The 26,881-nt window shown below is 48.7% G+C and overlaps 1 protein-coding gene across 1 annotated transcript; it reads left to right on the top strand.

The window, feature by feature from the left end:
- LOC135892173 (trypsin-like) lies at positions 1–21,781 on the top strand. Its single transcript, XM_065419885.1, has 5 exons — positions 1–40; positions 2,183–2,342; positions 19,328–19,581; positions 21,202–21,338; positions 21,602–21,781. The coding sequence occupies exons 1-5, from the start codon at positions 1–3 to the stop codon at positions 21,779–21,781; spliced, it is 771 nt and encodes a 256-aa protein (XP_065275957.1).
- Positions 21,782–26,881: the final 5,100 nt, after the last annotated feature.

Here is a 26,881-nt window from a genome sequence, read left to right as displayed (position 1 = left end):
ATGGTCCTGCTGGCCGCGGCGATGCTGTTGCTGGCTTCAGGTGAAAGGGGTCTGGGGGTGAGTGTGCATCTGTGCACGTGCGGGGGGCAGCTGTGCATTTGTGGGTGTGGGAGTGAGTGGGTGTGACTGTGTGAGTGTCTGTGTGCGTGTATGTCTGTATATGGCACAGGCAAGTGTGTAAATGTCTGGGTATGAGTGTGTGTCAGCGTGTGCAGGGATGTGTGTGTGTCTCTGTGTGTGCACATGTGTGTATACATGAGTAAAGTAATTGTATACGTGTGTGCATGAGTGTTTCTGTGTCTGTGTGTGTAGCCACAGGGCTGTGTATATGTGTGTGTGTACATGTTAAAAGTGTACACATGAGTGTGGGGGGGCATGTGCAGATGCATGTGTGTGTTACTGGGTGTGTGCGTATGTATTACTGTATATGTTGTATGTTTGTTACTGTGTGCGCATGTGTTACAGTGTGTGTGTGTAACTCTGTATGTGTGTTACTGTGTGTGCATGCATGTTTGTCCATTACTGTATATGTGTGTGTTATTGTGTGTGTTACTGTATATATGTGTGCATTACTGCGTGTTACTGCATGTGTGTTACTGTGTGTGTTACAGTATATGTATGTGCATTACTCTCTATGTGTGTTACTGTATATCATGTGTGTTACTGTGTCTGTGCATGCATGTGTTTGTCCATTACTGTATATGTGTGTGTTGCTGAGTGTGTGCATATGTGTGTCACTGTTTATGTGTGTGCGTTACTGTATGTGCATGTGTGTGTTACTGTGCATGTGTTACTGGATGTGTGCATGCGTGCGTATGTGTATGCCAGGGTGTCTGTCTGCCTGTGAGGCGAGGTAGGAGGCCCCAGCATCGCCGAGCTCCCGTTGGGTGACCCTGGGCGGTAGCAGAGCAGAGCTCGGAGGGACAGCTCAGGGGCTGGCTCTCGGGGTGGGGGACATGGGGGGGTCAGACATGAGGGGATGGCTGGGCAAGGACAGTTAATGGCTCAGGAAGAATGTTTGTGCACCCCCAACGTACTCCCCTGCCCCACACCTGTGCTCCCCACCCCACGTACTCCCCTGCCCCCACTCACTGTGATCTCCACCCCACATACTCCCCTGCCCCACCCCGTGCTCCCCACCCCGCATACTCCCCTGCTCCCAGCCCCTGTGATCCCCACCCCACATACTCCCCTGCTCCCAGCCCCTGTGCCCCCTACCCTACATACTCCCCTGCTCCCAGCCCCTGTGCTTCCCACCCCACGTACTCCCCCACCCCACCCCACCCCACGTACTCCCCACACCCCCTGCCCTCGAGCCTATGGTGCCATGAGCAGGAGCCTCCACCAACCATTTAATATGGTCCGTACATGTCTGTTGTACATCTTCAAACAAGGGGTGAGTGTCCCCCAGTCCCTAAACCCCTGGACTCCCCCATAATCCCAGCTCCCCCCATCCCTCTGCCCTGTCCCCCTGCAGCATTCCAGGTCCCGGCCCAGACCCAGGGGCCCCTGCCCAGCTCAGGGGTGGCTCCTAGGAGAAGGCGCAGACAGGGGGTCTCCACGTGCTGCACTCACCCCGAGCGCCGACTCCGCAGCTCCCATTGGCCTGGAAGAGGGAATCGCAGCCAATGGGAGCTGCGGGGGCGGTGCCTGCAGGCAGGAGCAGCGCGCAGAGCCGCCTGGCTGCCCCTGAGCCTAGGAGATGCTGCCGGACATGCCACCGGGAGCCTACCGGGAGCCTCCCATAGTAAGCACCGTCTGGCCAGAGTCTGCACCCCTCACCGCCTCCTGCAGCCCAACCCCCTGCCCCAGCCCTGAGCCCCCTCCTGCACTCAAACTCCCTCCCACACCCCAATCCCCTGCCTCAGGAGCAGCCCAGAGCCCCCTCCCACGCTCCGAACCCCTCAGCCCCACTCCCCAACCCAGAGCCCGCACCCCCTACCGCACCCCAATCCCCTGCCCCAGCCCGGTGAAAGTGAGTGGGGGTGGGGCAGAGTGAGCAACAGAGGGAGGGAGGCTGGAATGAGTGGGGGCAGGGCCTCGGAGGAAGGGCAGGGCAGGGGCGGGGCCTTGGGGAAGGGGTGGGACAGGGGCGGGGCAAGGGTGTTTGGGTTGGTGCAATTAGAGAGTTGGCAACCCTAGCTCGGACACTGACATTTCCCCACACACACACACACTTTAGTGGCTGCTGAGGACGAGCGGATCATCGGGGGACAGTACTGTGGCCGGCACCAGCAGCCCTACCAGGTGGCCCTGATGGGCTCCCCCAACACCGTGCGCTGCGGGGGGGTGTTGATCGACCCCGGCTGGGTGCTGACGGCTGCCCACTGCGACACCGCGCGGTAAGGAGCCTGGGGCCGGGAGGGGGGATGCAGGGAGGAGGGACACAGGGAGGGGGATGCAGGGAGGGGGGGGCCCGTCGGTTAGAGCAGGAGCCAGGCGCTCAGGACACCCAGCTTCCATTCCCTGCTCGACGCTGACTTCCCTTGGGCGGCTCACTGAGCCGGCCTGCGCCTCAGTTTCCCCCCTCTGGAAAATGGGGATAACAGCCCTGCCCTGGTGACGGGAAAGAGGCCTAGATGCTATGGCGCTGGGAGCTGTATAAGGACCCTAGCTAGCTGTGCTGGATGTGGGAGGTGGGAGATTCAGAACATGTTTCGCCTCCTCCTGCTCTCTGTTGGGGCCTTGGTTTTGTAGAGTGTAAGAGCTTCCAGGCAGGGCCTCTCTGGCTGTGTCTGGGCAGCGCCCAGCACGACAGGGCCCTGATCCCACCTGGGGCAGGGACTGTCTCTGTCTCTGTGTCTGTGCAATGCCCAGCACAATGGGACCCTGATCTGTATAGGTACTTGGAAATGTGATCCAGATGGCATAAATTTGCTCCAATGAGGTTACAACCAATTGACACCAGCTGGGGGATCTGGCCCAGCGTTGCTATTTTACCACTAGTCCCCCAGTAGTTAGTGGCGCTTTTCTCCAAGTCCTAGCCCCTGGAGTCCAGTGACTATAAGAGTATCTCGGCTTCCATTATATCAAGAAAAGTAAGTTTCCACCTTCATAGTTGGGAAGAAAAGCTGGAAAATTTGAGAAATCTAAAGAGTCTGAAACCAGGTGGTAAATTTAAACAAATAATAAAAAGCTGCGCTCCTTGCTGTATTTGGTCTGTAGTTTTAAAAAATTATAAGTAATTTCCTGATTTTTAAGCCAATCTCATGATTTTGGGGGGCTGGACTCACGACTTTGGAATGTGTGGGGTTGGCAGTTCTGGAAGCAGAAGGGAAATGACTCCCTCGATATCCATTTCGATGCTGTGCAAAGAATTGATTTTTCGGTCCACTGGCAATGCTGAAAAATCGTGGGGAAATGGTTTGGGGTTGACATTTTTCACAATGTATAACAAATCGAAAAGTATAACAACACTTTTTTGTTTCGGGCGGGATGGAACTTTTTGTTTGACCTGAAACGGAAGATTTAATTTGGTCATTGAGCGTTTTTTAATGTTTTTTCAAACTCAAATGAAGGGAAATTTTGAACCAAAATAATCAAAATTTCCAAATGTCGACACAAAACATTTTGGGTTTTTTTCATATTTTGGTTTTAAATGAACAATTTGGAAACCGACACAAATTCATAAAATAGTCAGTGTTGCTGAATCTGGATTTTTCACCAGAAAAAAGGTTCTGGCTGAAAAATATTGGCTAGCTCCAGTCACGATAAATGTCATTTCTAGCATATTAGCAACCCTGATTTCCCCAACGTTTAAGCCCTTTACTATACCAGCAAAACACTATAATGAAGATCTGGAGTTAGGCTGGGATTTGAAAGCCAGCCACTGGGTTTTGATGCCCGGTTCCCATTTATTTGACTGGGAATTGGGCATCCCAATGCATTAAATGGCTTTGAAGTTATCAGCCAGAATTCACAGTTTGCATCATTATGGCTAAAAACAATCGGCCATGCGGCATCCGCTTCTGATGGAATGATTTATTGTATATAACCAATCAGGGATGAGAGTTAAATCACATGTCCTATTGTAACCAACCAATAATGCATACATTGGGAGCGTGTGTCATGAACTGTTCAGGAAAAAGATGAGGTTTTATACCGAGTCTCACAATATTTGATCTTTTTTTCTAAGGCTTCCGTTGGTGGAGTCAAGAGAATCCCAGTTTTCATTTTTCAAAAGTTTCTAGTCTTCATGAGTGCAGAGCAAAAGGAATCCAAATTGCTCCAAAAACAGAACACAAACAAACAAACAAACCCTTAAACCTTTTATTTCAAAATAACTGATGATTTTTAAGCCAATCTTTTGACTAGACTTGGGCAATTCTTTTGACTAAAACCTTTTTTTTTAATTTTGGTGAACAATGCAGATATTTTTCAGCTAAAAATGCAGATTTCATTAATTCATGTTGATTTCACCTAATTGCTTCAGGGGGAAAAATCCTAAAATACAAAAATTCAGAAAAAAAATCAAAATGTTGCATTCTGACACGTTTTAATTTGTCAATTCGAAAGGACTTTTTTGTTTAGAAATTTCCTGCAGGATTTTTTTTTTAAATTAAATATGTCACAAAAGGATTGAAATGAAATATTTAGTTTCAGGACAAATGAAACATTATGTTTGGCCTGCGATAATTTTTTCAGCTTTTGGATTCTCTGAAAATTTAGAAAAAATTCATTTTCGGTTCAACCCGAAATAATTTGGGGGGGGGGGATTTTTCAGAATTGCCAGTGAACGAAAAATCCATTCTTTGCCCAGCTCTTCTAATGATTTTGGGGCCTGACTCGTGATTTTTGAATGCTTCGGGTTGACGACTGGGAGAATTTCTCCTTGTGGAGAAGCTTGTGTATACTTGCAGTGTTTTGTACTCAGTTCAAGGGGAAAGACAGATGCAATATATCAGCATGGGCAGTGGGTGAAGCACAGGCTTGGGGAGGCTAGCCCTCGGCCCAGTCCAGCCCTTCTGCCCGAGGCCCACGCACCAAAGTCCAGAGCCCCTCCTTCCCCCTCCCCTAGCTCCAGGCCGCCCAAACGCCTCCAGCCTCAGAGTGCCAGGCACGTGGGCAGCACGCAGCCCCCAGCCCTGGAGTGCCAGGTAAGCAGCATGGCCCCCAGCCCTCCCCTAGCACAGGGCAGGTAGTCACAGCACCGGCAGCCACAGTGCTCCCAGCCCTGCAGCATCGGCAATGCAGCCCCAGCGCCCCGAGCCCTGGAGCGCCGTGGCACCAGCGCTGGGCAGCCTCAGCCACCCCAAGTCCCAGTTACAGGACGGCTGCCCTAGCTCCAGCGCCCGGACTCTTCCCAGAAAAGCAGCAGCCTGCCTGGGCTGGGCCAAGGGGAGAGCAGCAAGTGCAGGGGGGGGAGTCTCGGGGCGGAGCATGGGCAGGGCCACGCAGGGCTGTTTGGGGGGCACAGCCTTGCCCAGCCTACGAAACGCGCTGCCCATGTATGTCAGAAAAATGATGTGTTGCAAATGATTTGCTCAGCTCTAGAAAGGAGTCACATCAAACAAACATATTACATATGCAACGTCCCCTTTATACCTTTCTCTCCATGTTGGGAATGGCACCTAAGTCCCCCCCTAAAAAAAGGCTTGGGCCAAATCTATTCATTGAATTTGTGTTCGAGTCACAAATAATTTAAGGGCAACCAAAACTCCATTTTCAGCAAGTCAATTATTCACGGTCCAAAAAATATTTTGTCCAGAAAATTTTGTCTTTGTGATTCTTCTTCTATTCTAGGCAAAGTTAGCATTGTGCGTCCAGTGAATTAGGCCTGTCCTATGTGTATCCCACAACCGGGAGCTCTTTTGTGTTGGTAAATCACCAAACTAAGGTGAACCTTTTGAGGAATTAATTCATAGATTCCAAGCCCAGAAGGGATCATCTGGTCTGCCCTCCTGTGTCACGCAGGCCAGAGAACTGCCCCAAAATAATTCCTAGAAACACATCTGCTCTTGATTTAAAAGTTAGCAGTGATGGAGAATCCACCGTGACCCATGGTAAGTTGTCCCAGTGGTTAATTACCTTCACTGTTAAAAACATACACCTTCTTAAGCCAGTTTCAGCTGAGCGGCATTAGAAGTTTGCACCAGTTAAACTATTGTTGGGGGTGATTTAACTCATAGAAGATCAGGGTTGGAAGGGACCTCAGGAGGTCATCTAGTCCAACCCCCTGCTCAAAACAGCACTAATCCCCAAGCAGATTTTTGCCCCAGATCCCTAAATGGCCCCCTCAAGGATTGAATTCACAACCCTTGGTTTAGCAGGGCAATGCTCAAACCACTGAGCTATCCTTGCCCCTAAGTTGTACGTGTTAATTCAACCAGTGCAACTTCAGGCAGGGCTTTGCACTACGAGTAGACTTGGGAGAATTCCATTTTTATTTTTTTTATATAATTTTGACGGATAATATTGATACTTATTTTTAATCAATTTTATTTTGTTTTAAAATTCGTATAGATTTCAATTTACAGCATTTCACAAAATTAAGCATTTTTTTCTATTTAAATCTATTTACATTTTCACAATTCTGGGGGGAATCAGACAGCAGGGGCTTAAGACAATAATTATTTAATGACACTAGACCCGGAAATTCAAAAAGTTAAAACACAAATTGTCAACATCGCATGTCGAAACCTAGAGTAAATATCCTGAAATCAAACTCTAATTAGTTCTCAAGCAGCATCTTTTTTCACTTTGCCCCACTGTCCATTTCGATTATTGTCAATGGAAATGTTTTTTCATCGGTTTGTGTGTGTGCGGTGAAATCGATGTTTACTGACATTTAGCAATAAAAATCGAATCCTTCCAAGCCTAATAATGAATGACAAATTAAATGGATGGGGGGGGGCTATGTATAGTACCACTGGTAACCCTGTATAGTGCTTACGGTGGGGCAGGTGCTGGAAGTCAGGATTCCTGGCTTCTATCCTTGGCTCTGGGAGGGGAGCTGGGTCTAGTGGTTAGAACAGGAGGGACTGGGAGTCAGGACTCCTGGGTCCTATTCAGAGGAGAGCAGGGGCTGCAACACTGAGCTTAGGGGAAGGTGGCTGCTGTTTTTCCCCAACAAGGTTACCTTGTCTTGACATGACTGAAGGAGCCAGGAATGTAGCAATCCCAGCACCTATCACAAGACTGGGCAGCTAGCCAAAGGGTGAGTCTATAATCTTATGGACAGCACTTTGCCAGACTGGAGCTTAGAGAGTGGAGTGGAAGGGTGGCCCTGTGGTTAGGCCCCTGGCCTAGACTTGGGGAGAGCTGCGTTCGAGGCCTTGCTCTGCTACAGACTTCCTGAATGACTTTGGGCAAGTCACTTAGCCTCAGTTTCCCTATCTGGGCGACAGGGAGAATAGTCCCCCCAGCTAACGAGGCAGGATTTCTGAAGGATGCCCAGGAATTTATACCCATCGAAACAGACAATACAAAACCCACAGCGCTGAGTCTCAGCTGATTTGGTCTGCGGGGCTAAGAACTGCAGTGTGGATGTTCAAATCCGGGTTCTGAGACCCTCCCTTTCTTGGGGTCTCGGAGCCTGAGCCCACTCCTCTACGCTGCAATTTTGTAGCCCCACGGCCCGAGCCCCAGGCCAGCCATGCCATGGGTCTTTTATCGTGGCATAGATGCACCCTAACTACCTTAGCCCAGCCCAGCCTTTGCCTTTCCCTCCGAAATCAGTTCCTCTGCCTTCTAGATCATTTCCTGGCCTCTTGGCTGGAACGCCCCGCGTCTCTCGGCCTCGGTGCCTCGCTGGGCGGGAGTTAAGCACTGAAATATCTTGAGGGAGCTGAGGCTTAGCACCTCGCCCTGGACGTGCTGCCTGGAGTGGAACAGAGCCGTGCAGCGTCTCGGTGTGTCTTTGTGCAGCGCCTGGCGTAATGGGACACCTGTAATCACTAATAACACGAACAATCTGCAATAAGTATGCAGCCCAGAGTAGCAATGGCCTTTGCATGTATTTTCGGTTGCAGTCCTATCAATTGCAAATCTCTGTCTAATTTGCTGTCCGCCCCGCTGTCTAATTCCCTTGGTCTCAGCTCCCTGGACTCAGGGCTCTTTTAAATACCATTAAGTTAGCACAGTAGCCTCCAAGGACGACGTCCACCTGACATTTCCCCCTGCCTCTAGGCCATTAACACAATGGGGCAAGATCCCCAGCAGGGGTCAATCAGCCGTAGTTCCAGTGGAGTCAATGGGGCCAGGCCCCCAGCACCTCTCTTCCTTCCCCAGCAAATCTCTGCTCCGTGGCTCAACGCCTGGATCTGCCATTACCCACACAGCTGACGATTTCAAAACCGCCTTCACTCCCCTGAATTGCACAAAGGTGATGCTGAGCGGGGGCGTGAGATGCAGACAGAACCGCCCTGTGTAGGTGTATCTCTGTAGCCTCAGGCAGGAAGGGCTGGAAATCCAGAGGGTTGGTATGGCACAAATGCAGGCAGGGAAAAGATTGTCCCTTGCTTTCAGATGTCTACCTCACTGCAAAGCCAGCAGTGTCATCACCTCAAAGCCCTCAGAAAAAGCACCAGGTTGGCATAAAAAGCCCTGAGACTGGCTTTGTATGCCAAGAAATGAGATTGGCATCAGAAAACCACAAGTCTGATTTAAAAATCATGAGATTGGCATAACATCAGGAGATTGCTTTAAAAATTACTGAACTGTCAGGAAAACATCATGAGATTATAATGAACTGGGGTTAAAATTATGAAACTGTGATTAAAAAAAAATCACGAGACTGGCAGAAAAAAAGTCCTGAGATAGGCATCCAAAACTGAGTTTGGCATAAAAAAAAAACGACAGGCTTGATTCAAAAATTCTGAGATTGGCAGAAAAAATCATGAGATTATCACTGTCAGCGGGGAAACTGTTTGTTACGGGAAACTTAGATCTTGAAGCATGAGCCCCTGGGGAAGGAAAGCCAGATGTGGTGCAGGAAGGTCAGACGTGGCCTCTGGACTATGTTTGGCCGGCAGCCGACACGACATCTACAGATTCTGCAGGTTCATAGCTTTCATTAAAACAAAGGTAAATTTCTAGCCCTCGTGGCTGCAGAGTATAACTGTGGTGTGGTGATGTCCTCATCACCTGCAGAGTATAACTCGTGTGGTGATGTCCTCATCTCGGTTGGGTTCTGTGTAGCGCCCAGCACAATCGGATCGGCAAACGCCCCTTGTCCTTTATCCATCTAATTGGGTCACTTCAGTGTCAATGTGATCTATTTAATCACCAATCCTTGTGCTGGGTGGAATGGGTGGGGGCAAGGGGATTGGGAGTTAAGTGCCTTCTGTTTTCAGTGCTTGAAAAATACTACATCTCTCAGGATGCATTGTGACTTGTGAGTTGCTGTAGTGCAGCATGGGAGATGTAGTCCAGATGGGGAGCCCAGCCCATAAAGGAAAACAGTGGCATGATGCCAGGGCCGGTGCTACCATTTAGGCAAACTAGGCGATTGCCTAGGGCGCCAAGATTTGGGGGCGCCAAAAAGCGGTGCCCCCCAATTTTTTTTATAGCGTTCCTACGCCCCCTCCCCGAGCGCGCGGTCACCGCTCCACTTCTCCCGCCTCCCAGGCTTGCAGCGCCAATCAGCTGTTTGGCACCGCAAGCCTGGGAGGGGAGAAGAATTAGAGCGGGGGCGGCGTGCTCGGGGAGGAGGCGGAGCACAGCTGAGCTGGGGTGGGGAGCTGCCGCACGGCACCAGGGGGGGGAACTGCCGCGGGGGGGGGGGGGGCTGCCGCAGGGCTGAGGGGCGCAAGGTGGAAGTTTTGCCTAGGGCACGAAACTTCCTTGCACCGGCCCTGCATGACGCGACTAAACTGCAGTTCCCGTGAGGCACTGAGGCAGTATTTGCAAACTGAAGTTTTGCCATTTTTAGATACAACTTGCTGGTTTTGGGGTGTTCTCTTTTTGATGCAATGTCAAAATTCTCCCAGAAAGCAGACACTTTTCACAGTAAATTTTGCACTGTCAAAAAAACAATTTTCCATCAAAAAACAGTTTCCACTGAAAAATTTGGACCATCCCTGATGGAGAAAAGGGAAAAAGGAAACAAAGAAAAAGGAAAAAAATGTGGATGTGAGTGGGGGAGGGAATGTCCACAAAACTCCTAGGTCCCGTTCACCCTGTGGCCTTAAGTGGCGGAAAATCGGGGGAAACCCCAAATCTGAATGTCTGATTTTGTACCTCGGCCCATCATTAAACATGGAATTAGGCCTTTTCTTCTGAATGAATGCCATCTCCATAGTCTGCTCCCGGTGGCATCTGGGAAACAATTAAAGGCCTTGTGTACTCAGCTGGATTTTCACACCTGCATGTCTATGCCAGCTGGCATGAGCATTACTGACAAAGAGCGCCCGAGGACGGTGAATGCCGGCCAATGGTATCAGGGCAACGAGGTGTATGTGAGGAGTATATAAGAGCAACACAGGAATTGTTAGAGATGGAACAATGGGCCAGTCCAGGCCAGGATCTCCACCCACTCCTTGCTGCCCTGGATGCAGACTGGTATCCATCACCCTTCCCTGCCCCTCTGAATCAGACCCATGGACCCATCTTGCCCAGTCTCCCCTCCCACGTCAGGTCAGACCCATGGGTCTGTCTAACCCAGCGTCCCTCACCCCAGATCAGATACAGAGGCTCATCTAAGTGGGTGTCCCCCACCCCAAAACAGATCCATGAGCTCATAAAATGGAGAAGGTTCAGAGAAGAGCCATGAGACTGATTAAAGGTTAGAAAATCTGCCTTAGAGTGAGAGACTCCAGGAGCTCCGTCTATTACAACATAAGAACGGCCACACTGGGTCAGACCAAAGGTCCATCCAGCCCAGTATCCTGTCTGCCGACAGTGGCCAATGTCAGGTGCCCCAGAGGGAATGAACAGAACAGGGAATCATCAAGTGATCCACCCCCTGTCGCCCATTCCCAGCTTCTGGCAAACAAAGGCTAGGGTCACCATCCTTGCCCATCCCGGCTAATAGCCATTGATGGACCTATCCTCCAGGAACTGATCAAGTTCTTTTTTGAACCCCGTTATAGTCCTGGCCTTCACAACATCCGCTGGCAAGAAGTTCCACAGGTTGACTGTGCGTTGTGTGAAGTATTTCCTTTTGTTTGTTTTAAACCTTTGGCCTATTAATTTCATTGGATGACCCCTAGTTCTTGTGTTATGAGAAGGGGTAAATAACACTTCCTTATTTACTTTCTCCACAACAGTCATGATCTTATAGACCTCTATCATACCCCCCTTAATCATCTCTTTTCCAAGCTGAAAAGTCCCAGTCTTATTAATCTCTCCTCATACGGAAGCTGTTCCATTCTCCTAATCATTTTTGTTGCCCTTTTCTGAACCTTTTCCAATTCCAATATATCCTTTTCGAGATGGGGCGACCACATCTGCATGCAGTATTCAATGTGTGGGCGTACCATGGATTTATATAGAGGCAGTATGAGATTTTCTGTCTTATTATCTATCCCTTTCTTAATTCTGTTTGCTTTTTTGATTGCTGCTGCACATTGAGCAGATGTTTTCAGAGAACTATCACAATGACTCCAAGATCTCTCTCTTGAGTGGTAACAGCTAATTTAGATCCCATCATTGTACATGTGTGGTTGGGATTATGTTTTCCAATGTGCATTACTTTGCATTTATCAACATTGAATTTCATCTGCCTTAACAAAGCTTAACAAAGAGAATGGTCATGGGTGACGTGATCCCCGTCTATAAGCACCTACACGAGGAACAAATATTGGCTAATGGGCTCGTCAATCTCGCAAAGTTAGGTCTAACACCACCAAGCGGCTGGAAGCTGAAGCTAGACAAATTCAGACAGAAAAGATGGTGTAATTAACCATGGGAACAATTTACCAAGGGTCATGGTGGGTTCTCAATCACTGAAAGATTTTAAATCAACACTGGCTGTTTTTCTAAAAGATCCGCTTTGGGAATTAGTTTTGGGGCAGGTCTCTGACCTGAGCTCTGCAGGGGGTCAGACTAGATGATCACAATGGACCATTCCGGCCTTGGAATCTAGGCCTCTATGAATCTAGCTTAGACGCATGGTCTGTCTAGCCTGGTGTATTCCCTCCCCCTACTTCTAGGGTTGCCACCTGGCCGGTTTTCAACTGTCCTGGCCGGTTTTTGTTCTGCCAGTTCAAAGATTTAATATGCCAGTGGCGCAACCTGGGACACGTTGGAGCGCTTGCCAATTCACACCCCTGTCTTCCAGTTTGTGCCGCGTGAGAATAAGGTAAGGAAAATGATAACATCCAAATACATATATTGTGAGCGGTGTTTTGTTGTTCGTTTGTTAGCCCAGCATCCCCCATCTCCTCACCCCATTTCAGACACAGGGGACCACCCAGCCAGGTATCTCCCAGCCTTCAACCCATATCAGATCCAGGGTCCAGCCAGCCTACCCTCCTGCATCTTTGGGCTTGGCAGAATTTGGCTTTTATTTTTTTATAATTTTGAAGGGCAATATTGATACTTCTTTGTAAGTTTTTTTTTTTATTTTACATTTTCACAGTTGTGCAAAACGATACATTTCCAGCGTCTTTTCCCCCCTGTTCTTAGTTATTGGAATTTTCGTCATTGCGGGGGGCAGACAACGGGAAGGGACCAAACGATTATTTAACGGCAGTCGATGTGGGGAGTCAAAAAGTTAACGCTTTGTAGCCGTTAAAACACAAATTGCCAGCATCGCATGTCAATCCGGACCAAGCAAAAAGCCTGAAATCCAAAGGGCTCGAGACGCACTTTTCTTACTTTGCCTTTCACTATATTTTGATCATCATCCATGGAAATATTTGCCCCACAGTTTGTGTGTGTGCAGTGCAAGCACCACTGATTAATAACAATCATATCCTTGCAAGCCTAGGCATATTGCATTTGAGGAATTCCCCTTTGCCAGATGTCCTGGAGCAGATCTGAGCTGGCTCTAATTTATTTGATTATAGATAAGATGCACTGCAGCAAGCTACAGCACAGGCCCAAGCGGATTTGCCAGGGAGGTTAAAGTTTAGCGTCTTGCCTCTTCTGGAAAAGCTGCCCTGGTTTTAACTCAACAGTTGTTAGGTCCGTCTAGAGCAGTGGTCCCCAAACTGTGGGATGGGGCGTGGAGGAACGTCCAGGGGGGCATAGTGAGGCCCGTGCCAGCCCCCATGGCCCCAGCCCCCTCTGAGCTGTGGCCCCGGCTCGATTCTGAGCCCACGGCCCTGGCTGCGGCCCTGCTTCCAGCTGCAGCTCAGCCCTTGGCCCCCACTCTGCGCTTCTGCTTGGCCACTGGCCCCCACTCCCAGCCCCTGCTCTCAGCCACCAGCCCTCTGGCCACCGCTCTCGGCCCCTGCACCTGGCCATGGCTTAGGGTTGACAGGCATCCGGTTTTTGACTGGAACGCCCAGTCGAAAAGGGACCCTGGCGGCTAGGGTGACCAGATGAGGGAAAGCAAATATCGGGACACATAGGGGGGGTGCCCGCCGGCGGAGGGAAAAAAAAAAGCGGCGAGTCAGTCCCTGCCAGCGGATATCGGGACAATTTGCGTCCCGGACGAAGATTGGTCGGGACACGGGACACACCCCTAAATATCAGGACGGTCCCGATTTTATCGGGATGTCTGGTCACCCTACTGGCGGCTCCAGGCAGCGTCGCTGACCAGACTGTTAAAAGTCCGGTTGGCCCCAGGCAGGCTGGGGCACGGGAGGGGGTTGGGGCATGGGCTCTGGGCGGCGCTGACCTCAGGCGGCTCCCAGAAATGGCCGGCATATCACTCCTAAGCGCAGGGGTGGCCAGGGGGCTCTGTGCACAGGGCCGGCTCCAGGCACCAGGCAACCAAGCACATGCTTGGGGCGGCACCTGGTAAGGGGCGGCCAATCTTGGGGTCGCGGGGGGCAGCGCGGCGCGGCATTCCGCGGGGGGGGGCGCTCCGGCGGCGCGGCATTCCGCGGGGGGGCGCTCCAGCGGCGCTCGGCGGGGGGGGGGGCGGGCTCCGGCGGCGCGGAGCTCGGCGGGGGGGCAGCACGGGGCACGGCGCTCGGGGGGGTTCCGGAGGCGCAGCGCTCGGGGGGGGGGGGTCGGGGGTCGGCGCTTTTTTTTGCTGCTTGGGGCAGCAAAAAAGTTAGAGCCGGCCCTGTCTGTGCACTGCCCCCACCCACAGACACCGCCTCCGCAGCTCCCATTGGCCACGGTTCCCAGCCAATGATAGCTGCGGAGTGAGCGCTTGGGGAGCAGCGCATGGCGCCTCCCTGGCCTCACCTCTGCCTAGGAGCCAGAGGGACGTATCAGCCACTTCCAGGAGCCGCCTGAGGTGAGCACCACCTGCCTGCACCTCAAATTCCTTCCTGCGCCCCAACCCCCCGCCCCAGCTCAGAACCCCCTGCCCCACCCCTGAGCCCCCTCCCACACTCCGAACCCCTCGGCCCCACCCCCCAGCCCGGAGCCCCTTCTGCACCCCAAGCCCCTCATCGCTGGCCCCACCCTAGAGCCCTCACCCCACACCCCCTCCTGCACTCAAACTCCCTGCCCCACCCATGAGCCCCCTCCTGCACTCTGAACCCCTCGGCCTCAGATAGGAGTCCCCTCCTGAATCCCAAACCGCGCATCCCTGGCCGCACCCCCAGCCGGAGGCCTCGGCCCCTCCCACACCTCAGTTCACTGCCCCAGCACAGAGCCTCCTCCCACACTCTGAACCCCTCATTTCTGGCCCCACCTCAGAACCCGCACCCCCAGTCGGAGCCGGAGCCCTCACCCCCTCCTGCACCCCAACCCCCTGCCCCAGCCCGGTGAAAACACACAAGTGAGCGAGGATGGGGAAAGCAAGCGACGGGGGGCAGTGAGCAGGCGGTGGGGCCTTGAAGAAGGGGTGGGACAGGGGGCGGGGCAAGGGTGTTCGGTTTTCTGCAAATAGAAAGTTGGCAACCCTACCGCGGCTGTCAAGGCTAATTCCTCACTCTGGCACTTCGAGTGCAGAAGTGGGGCCCGCAAGGATTCTAAAAATTAATACTGGCCACTCCAGGCTTGTATTAAACTCCCAAGGTTACAGCTTTTCTTTGACCCTGGATTGGTAAATGCTGCCACCACCCAAGTGCACAACCCCTTGGAGAGCCCAGGAAGGCACACTTGGGAATTCCTTTCTGTGGGGTGCCCTCAAGCCCTTTCACCCCCCCCCCCCCCGGGGAAGAGCTGAGATAGACAAACAAACAAAAGGAAATCAGCTATTTCCACCAGCTAACTAAAAAACATGTGCACAACCTCTTAAAACACAGAAATCCAATCCTGTTCTTAAAAAAGGTAAATTTTATTTAAAAAAAGAGGAAGAAAATACATTTGGAAACTCAGGCATTTGCTAGATTTTAAAGGAGTAACTACACGGATTAAGTACCAAGAATAGCTTTCTCGAGGTCCCGCTTAAAGGTTACAAGCAAAACAAAAGCACCCGGGTTTAGCACAGAGGAGTCCACAAGCCATAAAGAAATAAAAAGCGTTAAACCTAATCACGTCTTCCTAGACATTTCCTGATCTACTTACATATCTGAGGTTTCAAATGAGTAGTTTCTAGGTATGATATCGAGGATTTTTCATACCTGGCCCCAAGCGTCTTACAGCATAGCTCTGTCTGCCTCTTCCCGGGAGAACAACAACAGACAGACAAAAGGGGGGTCTTTTTTCAATTTTAAAAAGTTCTAGCCTTCTCATTGGCTCTTTTGGCCAGGTGCCCACTCACTTCCTTTTACCTCTGCATAGCAGTGAGACTTTTTAACCCTTTACAGGTAGAGCAATTAGAGAACAGCTACTAAGAGGGATTTTATAGCTACTGGCTGGCTGGGTGTCCCCCCCCCCCCCCCATTCATTTATCACAGCGGCTCTGCTCCCGGCCACAGCCCCCGGCCTGGCCATGACTCTGCTCCCGGCCCGGGGGGCATGGACACCAATTACTGGTCAGAGGGACATGAGAGGAAAGGTTTGGGCACCACTGGTGTAGATGAACTGGCGGGACACCCTGCTCCCCACAATGTGGACACACTGAAACTGGTTTTACCCTCCCTCAAATCAGGTCAGTAATTATTTACATTGGGCAGCTTTTCTCAGGCAGTGTAGGCCTTAGTCACCAGATTGCTTGGGATGATAAATCTCACTCGGCGGCTTTGTGACCTGCCTCTGGTTGCAGTCACCACCCAGCCACAACCAGCTGCTGGCGTCGCTGCTTAAAAGCGTCCTAAGTGGAAAGACAGAGGATTAGGAGGCCTTGCAAAGGGAGCCGGGCTCATCCATCCTTCCCCTCCCTCTGGAGAGGTGTGTACAGCTGGGGCTGGTGAGGAAATGATTTTTTTTTCCCCCTCCAGTGAAAACGGAGGGTGGGAAAACCATCTTTGTGCGCATTTTCCACAGGAAATTTTGAGGGCTTTTTAACAAAAAATCTAAGATCTGAAATATTTCGATATGGAAAGTCACCGCAGTGCCTTATGGGAGATGTAGTCTCACACCTCTTCACTTGTATTCTCCTCTATAGGCTGGATTTCCTGGTCGGATTATATCTCCCATGATGCACTACAGTGTCTCCTCTAGCATAGGGTGAGCTGACAAGTGTTAATATCACACGGCCACAGTGTATCACAAGAGGTGTAGTTGGGTTCCATTGCGCGCCCATTCTCTTCTATAGGCTGGATTCCCTGATTGGTCTGCATCTCCCATGATGCAACATGCTTTTAGGGTTAAATGTTGCACTGCTGCAGAGCATTGTGGGAGCTGTAGCCTAGCTGGAGACCCTGAAAAGTAGAGGAGAATGGGGGTGGAGGGGAGGGCACAAGGTTCCCATGCTATAACTTTCATGAGGTGCAGCGGTGCCATTTCAGAATAAAACTATCTATCTACCTATCCATGTATATATGGCCAAATTTTTGACGGTTTTGGGCATTTTGTTTTTTGACAAAAATTGGCATTTTCAGTGGGAAATTTGTGTGAAAAATTTCATTGAGCCAGAAATCCAATATTCCCTCAAAAAAACATACATTTTTAACCTGCCCTAATGGTAGTACAAACCCAGCCAAGGACTCCAGAAAAAATGCACAAAAGCAGCATACAAGATTGGCTCTTCTAGGATGAGAAGATATTGTTGGGAGCCTGGAAGAATCTCATGGTTTATGGGGCTGAGATGAAATTCACAGCTCATTGTCCTTGCTGTGCGACTGACTTCAGACTGTAATCAATCTCTGCCTCAGTTTCCTCATCTGGGGTTAATGTCGTTTGCTTCACTTTCTCACAGGGAGCCGTGTTCATGCGTGTGCGATGTTTGGAACATGACCTCTATATTATAATTATATAATAATCATAATAATTATATTCCCATATTCCATTAAGCGTAATTATCATTAATAGAGTTGGGTGAACAGCAAAAAAAAATGCCTGAGCTGGGAAGAAATGAAGCTTTAAACACAGCTCTTTGTTGATCACTCTAAAGTGCTTACATGGCCCCCAGCACTGTGGTATCAGAGTCATTGTATTTATCTTTACAACAGTCTTCAGAACTAGGGCAGTATAGAGATGGGGAAACTAAGGCACAGAGAATTTAAGTGACTTGCCAAAGGAGGGAATAGAACTTAGGTCCCTCGAGAGCAGCATAGTCTCACCATAACCTCTAGGCCAGCCATCTTCTTTACTAAAATGGAGGTGCTTGTGTTAGTCCTTTGTTGTGCGTTTCACACACAGCATCACAGAAATGCGCTATTCAGTATGTGCTATGCACTAGTCTCCCATTGTGAAGAGTTATGGGATTACTAGCTCTTGTGGCTTGAAAGTTGTAGATATGGCCAACATTTTTCAGTTGAAAAGTAATTTTAGGTGGGAAAACGACTTTTCATCAGACGGAATTTTTAAGCAGTCTCATTTGCAGCTAAATTTCTCCGTTTTTGAACAAAAACCATACACTTGTACCAAAAATGGTTTTCAAAAAATGTTGGTTTTGGACAGAAAATGGTTTTCAAAGGCAGGCTTTTTAATCAAAAACAGTTTTCAAAAAAATGATTTTTTTTAACCAAAAGGGTATTTGAAACCAAAACAAACCAAAACATCCTGTAAATTGTTTTTGCAACTGTTTTTCACCAAAAATGGGTTTCAAAATTTTTACCAAAAACATTTTTCGGAAAACTAATTTCCCCTCCCCCTCCCCAAAGGTATTTAAAAACATCACAATTTTTACCCCAAAAGTTTTGAAACAATTTTTTTCTCTGAAAATAGTGACACAAAAATGGATTTTTTTTTACCAAAAACATTTTCAAAAACTGAAGCATTTTACCAAAAAAATTTCTGAAAAACAGTGTGGGAAAGATCAAAAATGGTATTAAAAATTCAACTTTTTTTAGCAGAGTTGATATTCAAAGAACATTTTTAACTGAAAATAGTTTTCAAATTTAAACAAAAAAAAATCAAGTTTTCATCCAAAAATTTTCAAGTGGAAATTTCTACGAAAACAGGCGGGAAAAATGTTTGTTTGGGTTGTTTTTTATTTAAATTCTTGCAAAACGAATCACCATATTCCAAGCAGTTTAAATTCACAGAGTCATATATCCCAAGGCCAGAAGAGACAATTGTGATCATCTAGTCTGACCTCCGGTACCACACGGACCAGAGAACTGCCCCAAAATAATTCCTAGAGCAAAGCTTTTAGAAAAATATCCAGTCTTGATTTAAAAATTCCCAATGATGACGAATCCACCACCAGACCCCTTGGTAAATTGTTCCACTGGTTAATTACTCTCACCATTCAAAATTTGTGCTTTATTTCCCATCTGAATTTGTTTAGCTTCAGCTTCCAGCTAGTGGATTGTGTTAGACCTTCCTCTGCTAGATTGAAGAGCCCGTAATTAAATATTTGTTCCATAGCTAGGTATTTATACACTGGGATCAAGTCACGCCTCAACCTTCTCTTTGTTAAACTAACTAGATTGAGCTCCTGGAGTCTGTCACTATAAGGCAGGTTTTCTAATCCTTTAATCATTCTCCTGGCTCTTCTCTGAACCTTCTCCAATTGATCAAAATCCTTCTTGAATTAAGGACACAGGATTCCAGCTATGGTCACACCAGGGCCAAATATAGAGGAAAAATAACCTCTCTGCTCCTACTCAAGGTCCTCCTGTTTATGCCTTCCAGGATCGCATTAGCTGTTTGGGCCACAGCTCGTGTGCCACCAATTACCCACCATGACCCCCAAATCTTTTTCAGAGTCACTGCTACCCAGGAGAGAGTCCCCAGCTCTAGAAGGAGGAAAGGTGGGAAGAGGGGAGGTCCCAGGCGAGGGTGCAGCTATTTTTATCTTGCTCCCTGTGCCGTGTCTCTGCTACAGCCCCATCTCCATTCGCCTGGGGGAGTACAGCCTGAGGACCAGCGAGGGGACGGAGCAGTGCATCAAATCAACCCAGTCCTTCCCTCACCCCAACTACAACCTCACCTCGCACGACTACGACATCATGCTGCTGAAGCTGCAGAACACCGCCAACCTCAACAACTACGTCAAAACCATCGGCCTGCCTGACAGATGCCCTGAACCCAACACGGAATGCCTGGTGTCCGGATGGGGCACGACCCAGACCCCTAAAGGTACAGGAGCAATCTGCAATGGGGCACTGGGGGGCAGAAGGGAGGTGGAGGGAATATGGGGTCCTGCAGGAATGAGGGTGAGGACCTTAGATGTTCTGCAGTGAGAGTTCTTTGAACACCCTTGCAATGGCCTTTCAGACCCCTCTGGAGCTCCTCCGACGTACTACGGCAGCCGTGCACTGGGTAGACACACCATTAGATAAGTGTTCCTGGCCAAGATAGATAGATAGATAGATGGGGGGGAGGGGGCAGGGTATGGAGATAGATAGATAGATAGATAGATAGATAGATAGATAGATAGATAGATAGATAGATAGATAGATAGATAGATGGGGTGTACAGAGAGAGAGAGAGAGGGTGTACGGAGATAGATAGATAGATAGATAGATAGATAGATAGATAGATAGATAGATAGATAGATAGATAGATAGATAGATAGATAGATAGAGGGGGTGTATGGGGATAGACAGAGAGATAGAGAGAGAGGGTGTACGGAGATAGATAGATAGATAGATAGATAGATAGATAGATAGATAGATAGATAGATAGATAGATAGATAGATAGATAGATAAACAAAGGGGGTGTATGGGATAGATAGATAGATAGATAGATAGATAGATAGATAGATAGATAGATAGATAGATAGATAGATATGCATCATGATGGATTGATGGAAGTGTCTGAAGAGAGATGGATGGGTGTGGATGAGGATGGATGGATGTGTATGAAGAGAGATGGATGGATGATAGGTATGTGTAAAGACAGATGAATGTGTATAAGGATGGATGGATATACAGATACTTTCTGAGGCACTTTGAATTCTGTGACAGTAACAAATCAGATGTTTCTGTGTTTGTCCCTTTATTTCAAAGCCAACATTTTTCCAGTCTGAGGTCCTCCCTACCTAATATTCAATGCCATGTATCTACAATTTTTGTGACCATTTCCCATCTACTTTTCAACTGACTGGTCAAATTTTGAACGTTTAGAAATTCTGATGAGATTTTCAAATTTCAAAATTTTGACAAGATTTCCAAATTTTAGTTTTTCAATGTGACTACCAGATTTCAATATTTCAATGAGATTTGCAAGGCAGATCTTTCGACATGCTTGCCAAATTTCACCAAGATTTCACTTTTCAAAATCTCAACAAGCTTCCAAATTTTAAAATTCCAGTGAGAGTCCAAATTTCCAAATGTTGATGCGCTCCCCAGATTTCAAAAAGTTGGCAAGATTTCCAAATTTTGACATGATTTCCAAATTTCAAACGTTTGATGCATTTTTTATTTTCAATGACACAACTGTGAAAAAAACATTTGGAAACAATGTTGCAATCCCCACTCTCCTTCTCCCCCTTTTGCCGCCAACCCTAACCACGAAGGCTGGGATTTTGTGCACCTAACTCACCTAGGCCTCTCTGAAATTCCCAGGGAAAGATTCCGCTCCCATAAGTTAGAATTTATCACACAGCCCCAATTCTTTCTCAGCTGGAGCTCCCCTTGGAACCAAAGTGCTGAGTGGTGACTGAGACACAGATGCTGCTTTGCGTCTAGATGGGCGAAAGCGTTTTCTCTCACCCTTTAACTCATCAGTGAACTTCTGGGGACTTTTTGTTCTAGTGCAGTACCCCAACATTCTGCAATGTGGGAAAGTCTACATCCAGCACAATGCGGACTGCGATAAATCTTACCCCGGCGCCGTTACCGAAAACATGCTGTGTGCTGGTGTGAAGGAAGGAGGCATAGATTCATGCCAGGTAAGGGGGGGGCAGTGCTGAGGACAGTGTGGGAAAGGGGGACCCCTCAAATGAGAGCAAACCCCCTAGGTCACCTCTTGGGAGTTTTCCATCGGAATTGGAAATGCCTCTCAACCGGATCGCTAACGGATCCCGATCTCCTTTGTAAAGTTTTTTGAGATCTACTGATGAGGCGAGCTCGGTGGTCTTATCATTACCATGGAAATGGTTTCTCTGTCTCTCCTTACTTCCCCATCCCCCTTTCCCCCACGCCCCCCGTGCAGGGTGACTCCGGCGGCCCGCTGGTCTGCAACGGGAAACTCCAGGGCATCGTCTCGTGGGGATCACAGGTTTGCGCACTGAAAGGCAAGCCGGGCGTCTACACCAAAGTCTGCAGATTCACCGACTGGATCCGGGGCACTATAAGGGAGAACTCCAGCAACCGAGCCTCCGTCACCTGCTAGAAGCAAGCCACAGCTGCCACTGCCCCTTCCCCAGGGAACTGAGATTCCTGTAATAAACAGTGTGAAACACACCCGTGGCTCATTGCCTCCTTTGCACCAGGACCGGATCTACCAGCCTCTGTCACTTTCTTGTCTGCATCTGCTCTCTTCCTCCAGCTGAGACATAGCCCCTCTTTCCCCTCCCCATAGGAAGTCTTGCTGTCGATGCATCCATGTGGGAGGTTGACAGTGGGGCTTGAACCCACGACCTCTACATCTAAAATCCTGGGCCGCTGCTGCCTGAGCTAAAAGAACCAGCTCTTTTAGAAGGCTTATCAACTTCTAGATCAGGGGTAGGCAACCTTTCAGAAGTGGTGTGCCGAGTCTTCATTTATTCACTCTAATTTAAGGTTTTGCGTGCCGGTAATACATTTTAACATTTTTAGAAGGTCTCTTTCTATAAGTCTATATTATATAACTAAACTATTGTATGTAAAGTAAACAAGGTTTTCAAAATGTTTAAGAAGCGTCATTTAAAATTAAATTAAAATGCTGATCTTACGCCACCAGCTTGCTCAGCTCGCTGCCAGCCTGGGGTTCTGTTCACCTAGGCCGGCAGCGGGCTGAGCAGGGCCTATGGCCGGGACCCCAGACCTGGGGGGGGGGTTTCAGGGGTCAGGGCAGAGGGCTGGGGGAGGGAGTTCAGGGCAGAAGGCTGGGGTGTGTGTGGGTGGGTTCAGGGATCAGGGCAGAGGGCTGGGGGTGTGTGGGGGGTGTAGGGCAGAAGGCTGGGTATGGGGGGGTTCAAGGGTCAGGGCAGAGGGCTGGGGGTGTGGGAGGCGTTCAGGGCAGAAGGCTGGGTGTGTGGGGGGGTTCAGGGCAGAGGGATGGGGCTGTGGGGGTGCAGGGCAGAAGGCTGGGTGTGTGTTGGGGTGGGGGGGTTCAGGGCAGAGGGCTGGGGTGTGTGGGAGGTGAAGGGCAGAAGGCTGGGTGTGTGTTGGGGTGGGGGGGTTCAGGGCAGAGGGCTGGGGTGTGTGGGAGGTGAAGGGCAGAAGGCTGGGTGTGTGTTGGGGTGGGGGGGTTCAGGGCAGAGGGCTGGGGTGTGTGGGGGGGTGCAGGGCAGAAGGCTGGGTGGGGGGGTCAAGGGTCAGGGCAGAGGCCTGGGGGTATGGGGGTGCAGGGCAGAAGGCTGAGTGTGTGGGGGGGGGTTCAGGGCAGAGGGATGGGGTATGTGGGGGGTGCAGGGCAGAAGGCCAGGTGTGTGTTGGGGTGTGGGGGGTGCAGAGGAGAGGGCTGGGGTGTGTGTGGGGTGCAGGGCAGAAGGCTGGGGTGCTCGGCTCGTGGGGGTGCTCCCAGCCCTCTGCCCTGGGCGGCTCATGGCAGGGGGCTGGAAGGGATATGCCCTGTTCCACCCCCTTCCCCCAGGCTCCGTCCCTACCTCTCTCTGCGTCCTCCACGGAGCTGTGTGCACGCTGCCGCTCTTCCCCCTCCCCCTCGCTAGGGCCATCAGCTGATTGGCGCAGGGACGGAGAGGAGGAGGGGCAGGAAAGCACCACGCTGGGGGAAGAAGCTGGGGAGGGGGGAAGCTTGGCTGCTGCAGAACCAAGCTTCTGCCCCCGCAGGGGAGAGCGGTGGGCGGGGGGCTGAGTGGGGCTGGGGGCCGGGACCGCGGCAGGGAGCTGTCTGCCACTCAAAATCGGCTCGCGTGCCGTGTTTGGCACGCGTGCCGTAGGTTGCCAACCCCTGTTCTAGATGCATCCCAGCCACCAGAAGAGGGGAACAGCGCAGCACAATGAGTGGGTGTGGCTTAAACACCAAGTGGGCGTGGCATACATAACAGTGGCAACAGCTTTATCTAAATGATCTGGAAAAAGGGGTAAACAGTGAGGTGGCAAAGTTTGCAGATGATACAAAGTGACTCAAGCTAGTTAAGTCCAAAGCAGACTGCGAAGAGTTGCAAAGAGATCTCACAGAACTGGGGGTGACTGGGCAACAAAACGGCAGATGAAATTCAACACTGATAAGCACAAAATAATGCATGTTGGAAAACATAATCCCAGCTATACATATCAAATGATGGGGTCGAAATTAGCCATTACCATGCAAGAAAGGGATCTGGGAGTCATTGCGGATAGTTCTCTGAAAACATCCACTCAATGTGCAGCAGCAGTTAAAAAAATCTCATAGAATGCTAGGAACCATTAGGAAAGGGATAGATAATAAGACAGAAAATATCATAATGCCTCTATATAAATCCATGGTATGACCACACCTTGAATACTACGTGTAGTTCTGGTTGTCCCATCTGAGAAAAGATATATTAGGATAGGACAAGGTGAAGAGAAGGGCAATAAAAATGATGAGGGGTATGGAACAGCTTCCATCTGAGGAGAGATTAAAAAGACTGGGATTGTTCAACTTGGAAAAGGGACACCTAAGGGGGGATATGAAGGAGCTCTATAAAATTATGACAAGTGTGGAGAAAGTAAATAAGGAAGTGTTATTTACCCCTTCTCATAACACAAGAACTAGGGGTCATCCAATGAAATTAATAGGCCGAAGGTTTAAAACAAACAAAAGGAAGTATTTCTTCACCCAATGCACAGTCAACCTGTGGAACTCTTTGCCAGGGGATGTTGTGAGGTCAAAATTATAACAGGGTTCAGAAAAGAACTAGATACGTTCCTGGAGGATAGGTCCATCAATGACTATTAGCCAGGATGGTCAGGAAGGCAACCCCATTCTCTGGGTGTCCCTAAGCCTCGGACTACCGGAAGGTGGGACTAGATGACAGAGGATGAATCATTCATTGATTGCCTGTTCTGTTCGTTCCCTCTCAAGCACCTGGCACCGGACACTGTCAGAAGACAGATTACTGGGCTACGTGGATCATTGGTTTGACCCATGTGGCCATTCTTATGTACCAACAGGTCATGCCAGTGGAAATTTTTTCCCGGAGAAAGTTTTGCCAGCAAAAAATATGGTTGTAGCCAAGATTTTTTTGCGAGGGGGCAAAATGCCAGCTCTGAGGTGGGGGGAAAATCTGATTTTCCCGTGAGAAACATCCAAAGGGAAAAAACACGTGAAACATTTCAACTTAAAATCTTGTTTTTCGCTTTTATAACCAAAACAACATTCTAAGTCAAAGCAAGACAGACGTTTTAATTTCGAAATGGAGAGTCAAATCACAAATTGAATCAGTTTGAAACATCAAATTAAAAACCAATAGGACCAATCCTATTCAATTTATTCATAAATGATCTGGAGAAAGGGGTAAACAGTGAGGTGGCAAAGTTTGCAGATGATACTAAACTACTCAAGATAGTTAAGACCAAAGCAGATTGTGAAGAACTTCAAAAAGATCTCACAAAACTAAGTGACTGGGCAGCAAAATGGCAAATGAAATTTAATGTGGATAAATGTAAAGTAATGCACATTGGAAAAAATAACCCCAACTATACATACAACATGATGGGGGCTAATTTAGCTACAACGAGTCAGGAAAAAGATCTTGGCATCATCGTGGATAGTTCTCTAAAGATGTCCACGCAGTGTGCAGAGGCGGTCAAAAAAGCAAACAGGATGTTAGGAATCATTAAAAAGGGGATAGAGAATAAGACTGAGAATATATTATTGCCCTTATATAAATCCATGGTACGCCCACATCTCGAATACTGTGTACAGATGTGGTCTCCTCACCTCAAAAAAGATATTCTAGCACTAGAAAAGGTTCAGAAAAGAGCAACTAAAATGATTAAGGGTTTAGAGAGGGTCCCATATGAGGAAAGATTAAAGAGGCTAGGACTCTTCAGTTTGGAAAAGAGAAGACTAAGGGGGGACATGATAGAGGTATATAAAATCATGAGTGATGTTGAGAAAGTGGATAAGGAAAAGTTATTTACTTATTCCCATAATACAAGAACTAGGGGTCACCAAATGAAATTAATAGGCAGCAGGTTTAAAACAAATAAAAGGAAGTTCTTCTTCACGCAGCGCACAGTCAACTTGTGGAACTCCTTACCTGAGGAGGTTGTGAAGGCTAGGACTATAACAATGTTTAAAAGGGGACTGGATAAATTCATGGTGGCTAAGTCCATAAATGGCTATTAGCCAGGATGGGTAAGAATGGTGTCCCTAGCCTCTGTTCGTCAGAGGATGGAGATGGATGGCAGGAGAGAGATCACTTGATCATTGCCTGTTAGGTTCACTCCCTCTGGGGCACCTGGCATTGGCCACTGTCGGTAGACAGATACTGGGCTAGATGGACCTTTGGTCTGACCCAGTATGGCCTTTCTTATGTTCTTATGTTCTTATGTTCTTATGTTAACAGCTTTTCAATCAAAATTTCTCACGGAAAAAAAAAATCTGTTTTCCAATCACTTTTATGTGCAGTATAATGATGCTGTTATACCTCCATGCTAGTAGATGGCACACTTTATACCTACCAACTACAAACACACACAACGTTGCCAACTCTGAAGATTTAATCATGACCGTCATGATTCTTAGTGCATTTCTTAAAGCCCCAGTTGCTGGTGTCATGGGGCAGGTCTACACTTACTTCCTGGTCCGGCCGTAAGCAATCAATCTTCTGGGATCGATCCCGGAAGTGCTCGCCGTCGACGCCGGTACTCCAGCTCAGCGAGAGGAGTACGCGGCATCGACGGGGAAGACTGCCTGCCGCGTGTGGACCCGCGGTAAGTTCGAACTAAGGTACTTCGAATTCAGCTATGTTGTTAACATAGCTGAATTTGCGTACCTTAGTTCGAAGTGGGGGATTAGTGTGGACCATACAGATGAGCTAAGAATGTATTATTCAGCTTGGTGGCTGAAATGAAAAAAAATCTGAGACAAACAAATAATTTCAGGTCAGCCCTAAATGGATTTTTGTTGTTTTTTCTACTGAAATTAAAAACAAGAAAAATTAATTTTATGTTGAATGATTGAGGTTGGGGGGGTATTGTTTTGTTTCATTTTGTTACATTTTCAGGTGGGTTTTTGTTGCTTTTTTGTGTGGTTTTTGAATAAAGCTAGCTAAATTGCAAAACGAAACATTGTTTTGAAACAGAAGTTTGAAGCATTTCATTTGGAAAACATCTAAACAAAATGTTTTGTCTTTTT

Source organism: Emys orbicularis, chromosome 20 (genome assembly GCF_028017835.1).
Source record: "Emys orbicularis isolate rEmyOrb1 chromosome 20, rEmyOrb1.hap1, whole genome shotgun sequence".
Classification (NCBI taxonomy): Eukaryota; Metazoa; Chordata; order Testudines; family Emydidae; genus Emys; species Emys orbicularis.
The sequence above is the reverse complement of the archived record's forward strand: the minus strand, read 5'-3'. Positions and strand labels throughout refer to the sequence as shown.

Bases quoted from the DNA above. Each gene is read 5' to 3' on its own strand.
- LOC135892173 (XM_065419885.1), top strand. From the start codon at position 1: ATGGTCCTGCTGGCCGCGGCGATGCTGTTGCTGGCTTCAG. The intron at 19,582-21,201 runs GTACAGGAGCAA...TTTTTGTTCTAG, and splicing joins CACGACCCAGACCCCTAAAG to TGCAGTACCCCAACATTCTG. The intron at 21,339-21,601 runs GTAAGGGGGGGG...CCCCCCGTGCAG, and splicing joins GAGGCATAGATTCATGCCAG to GGTGACTCCGGCGGCCCGCT.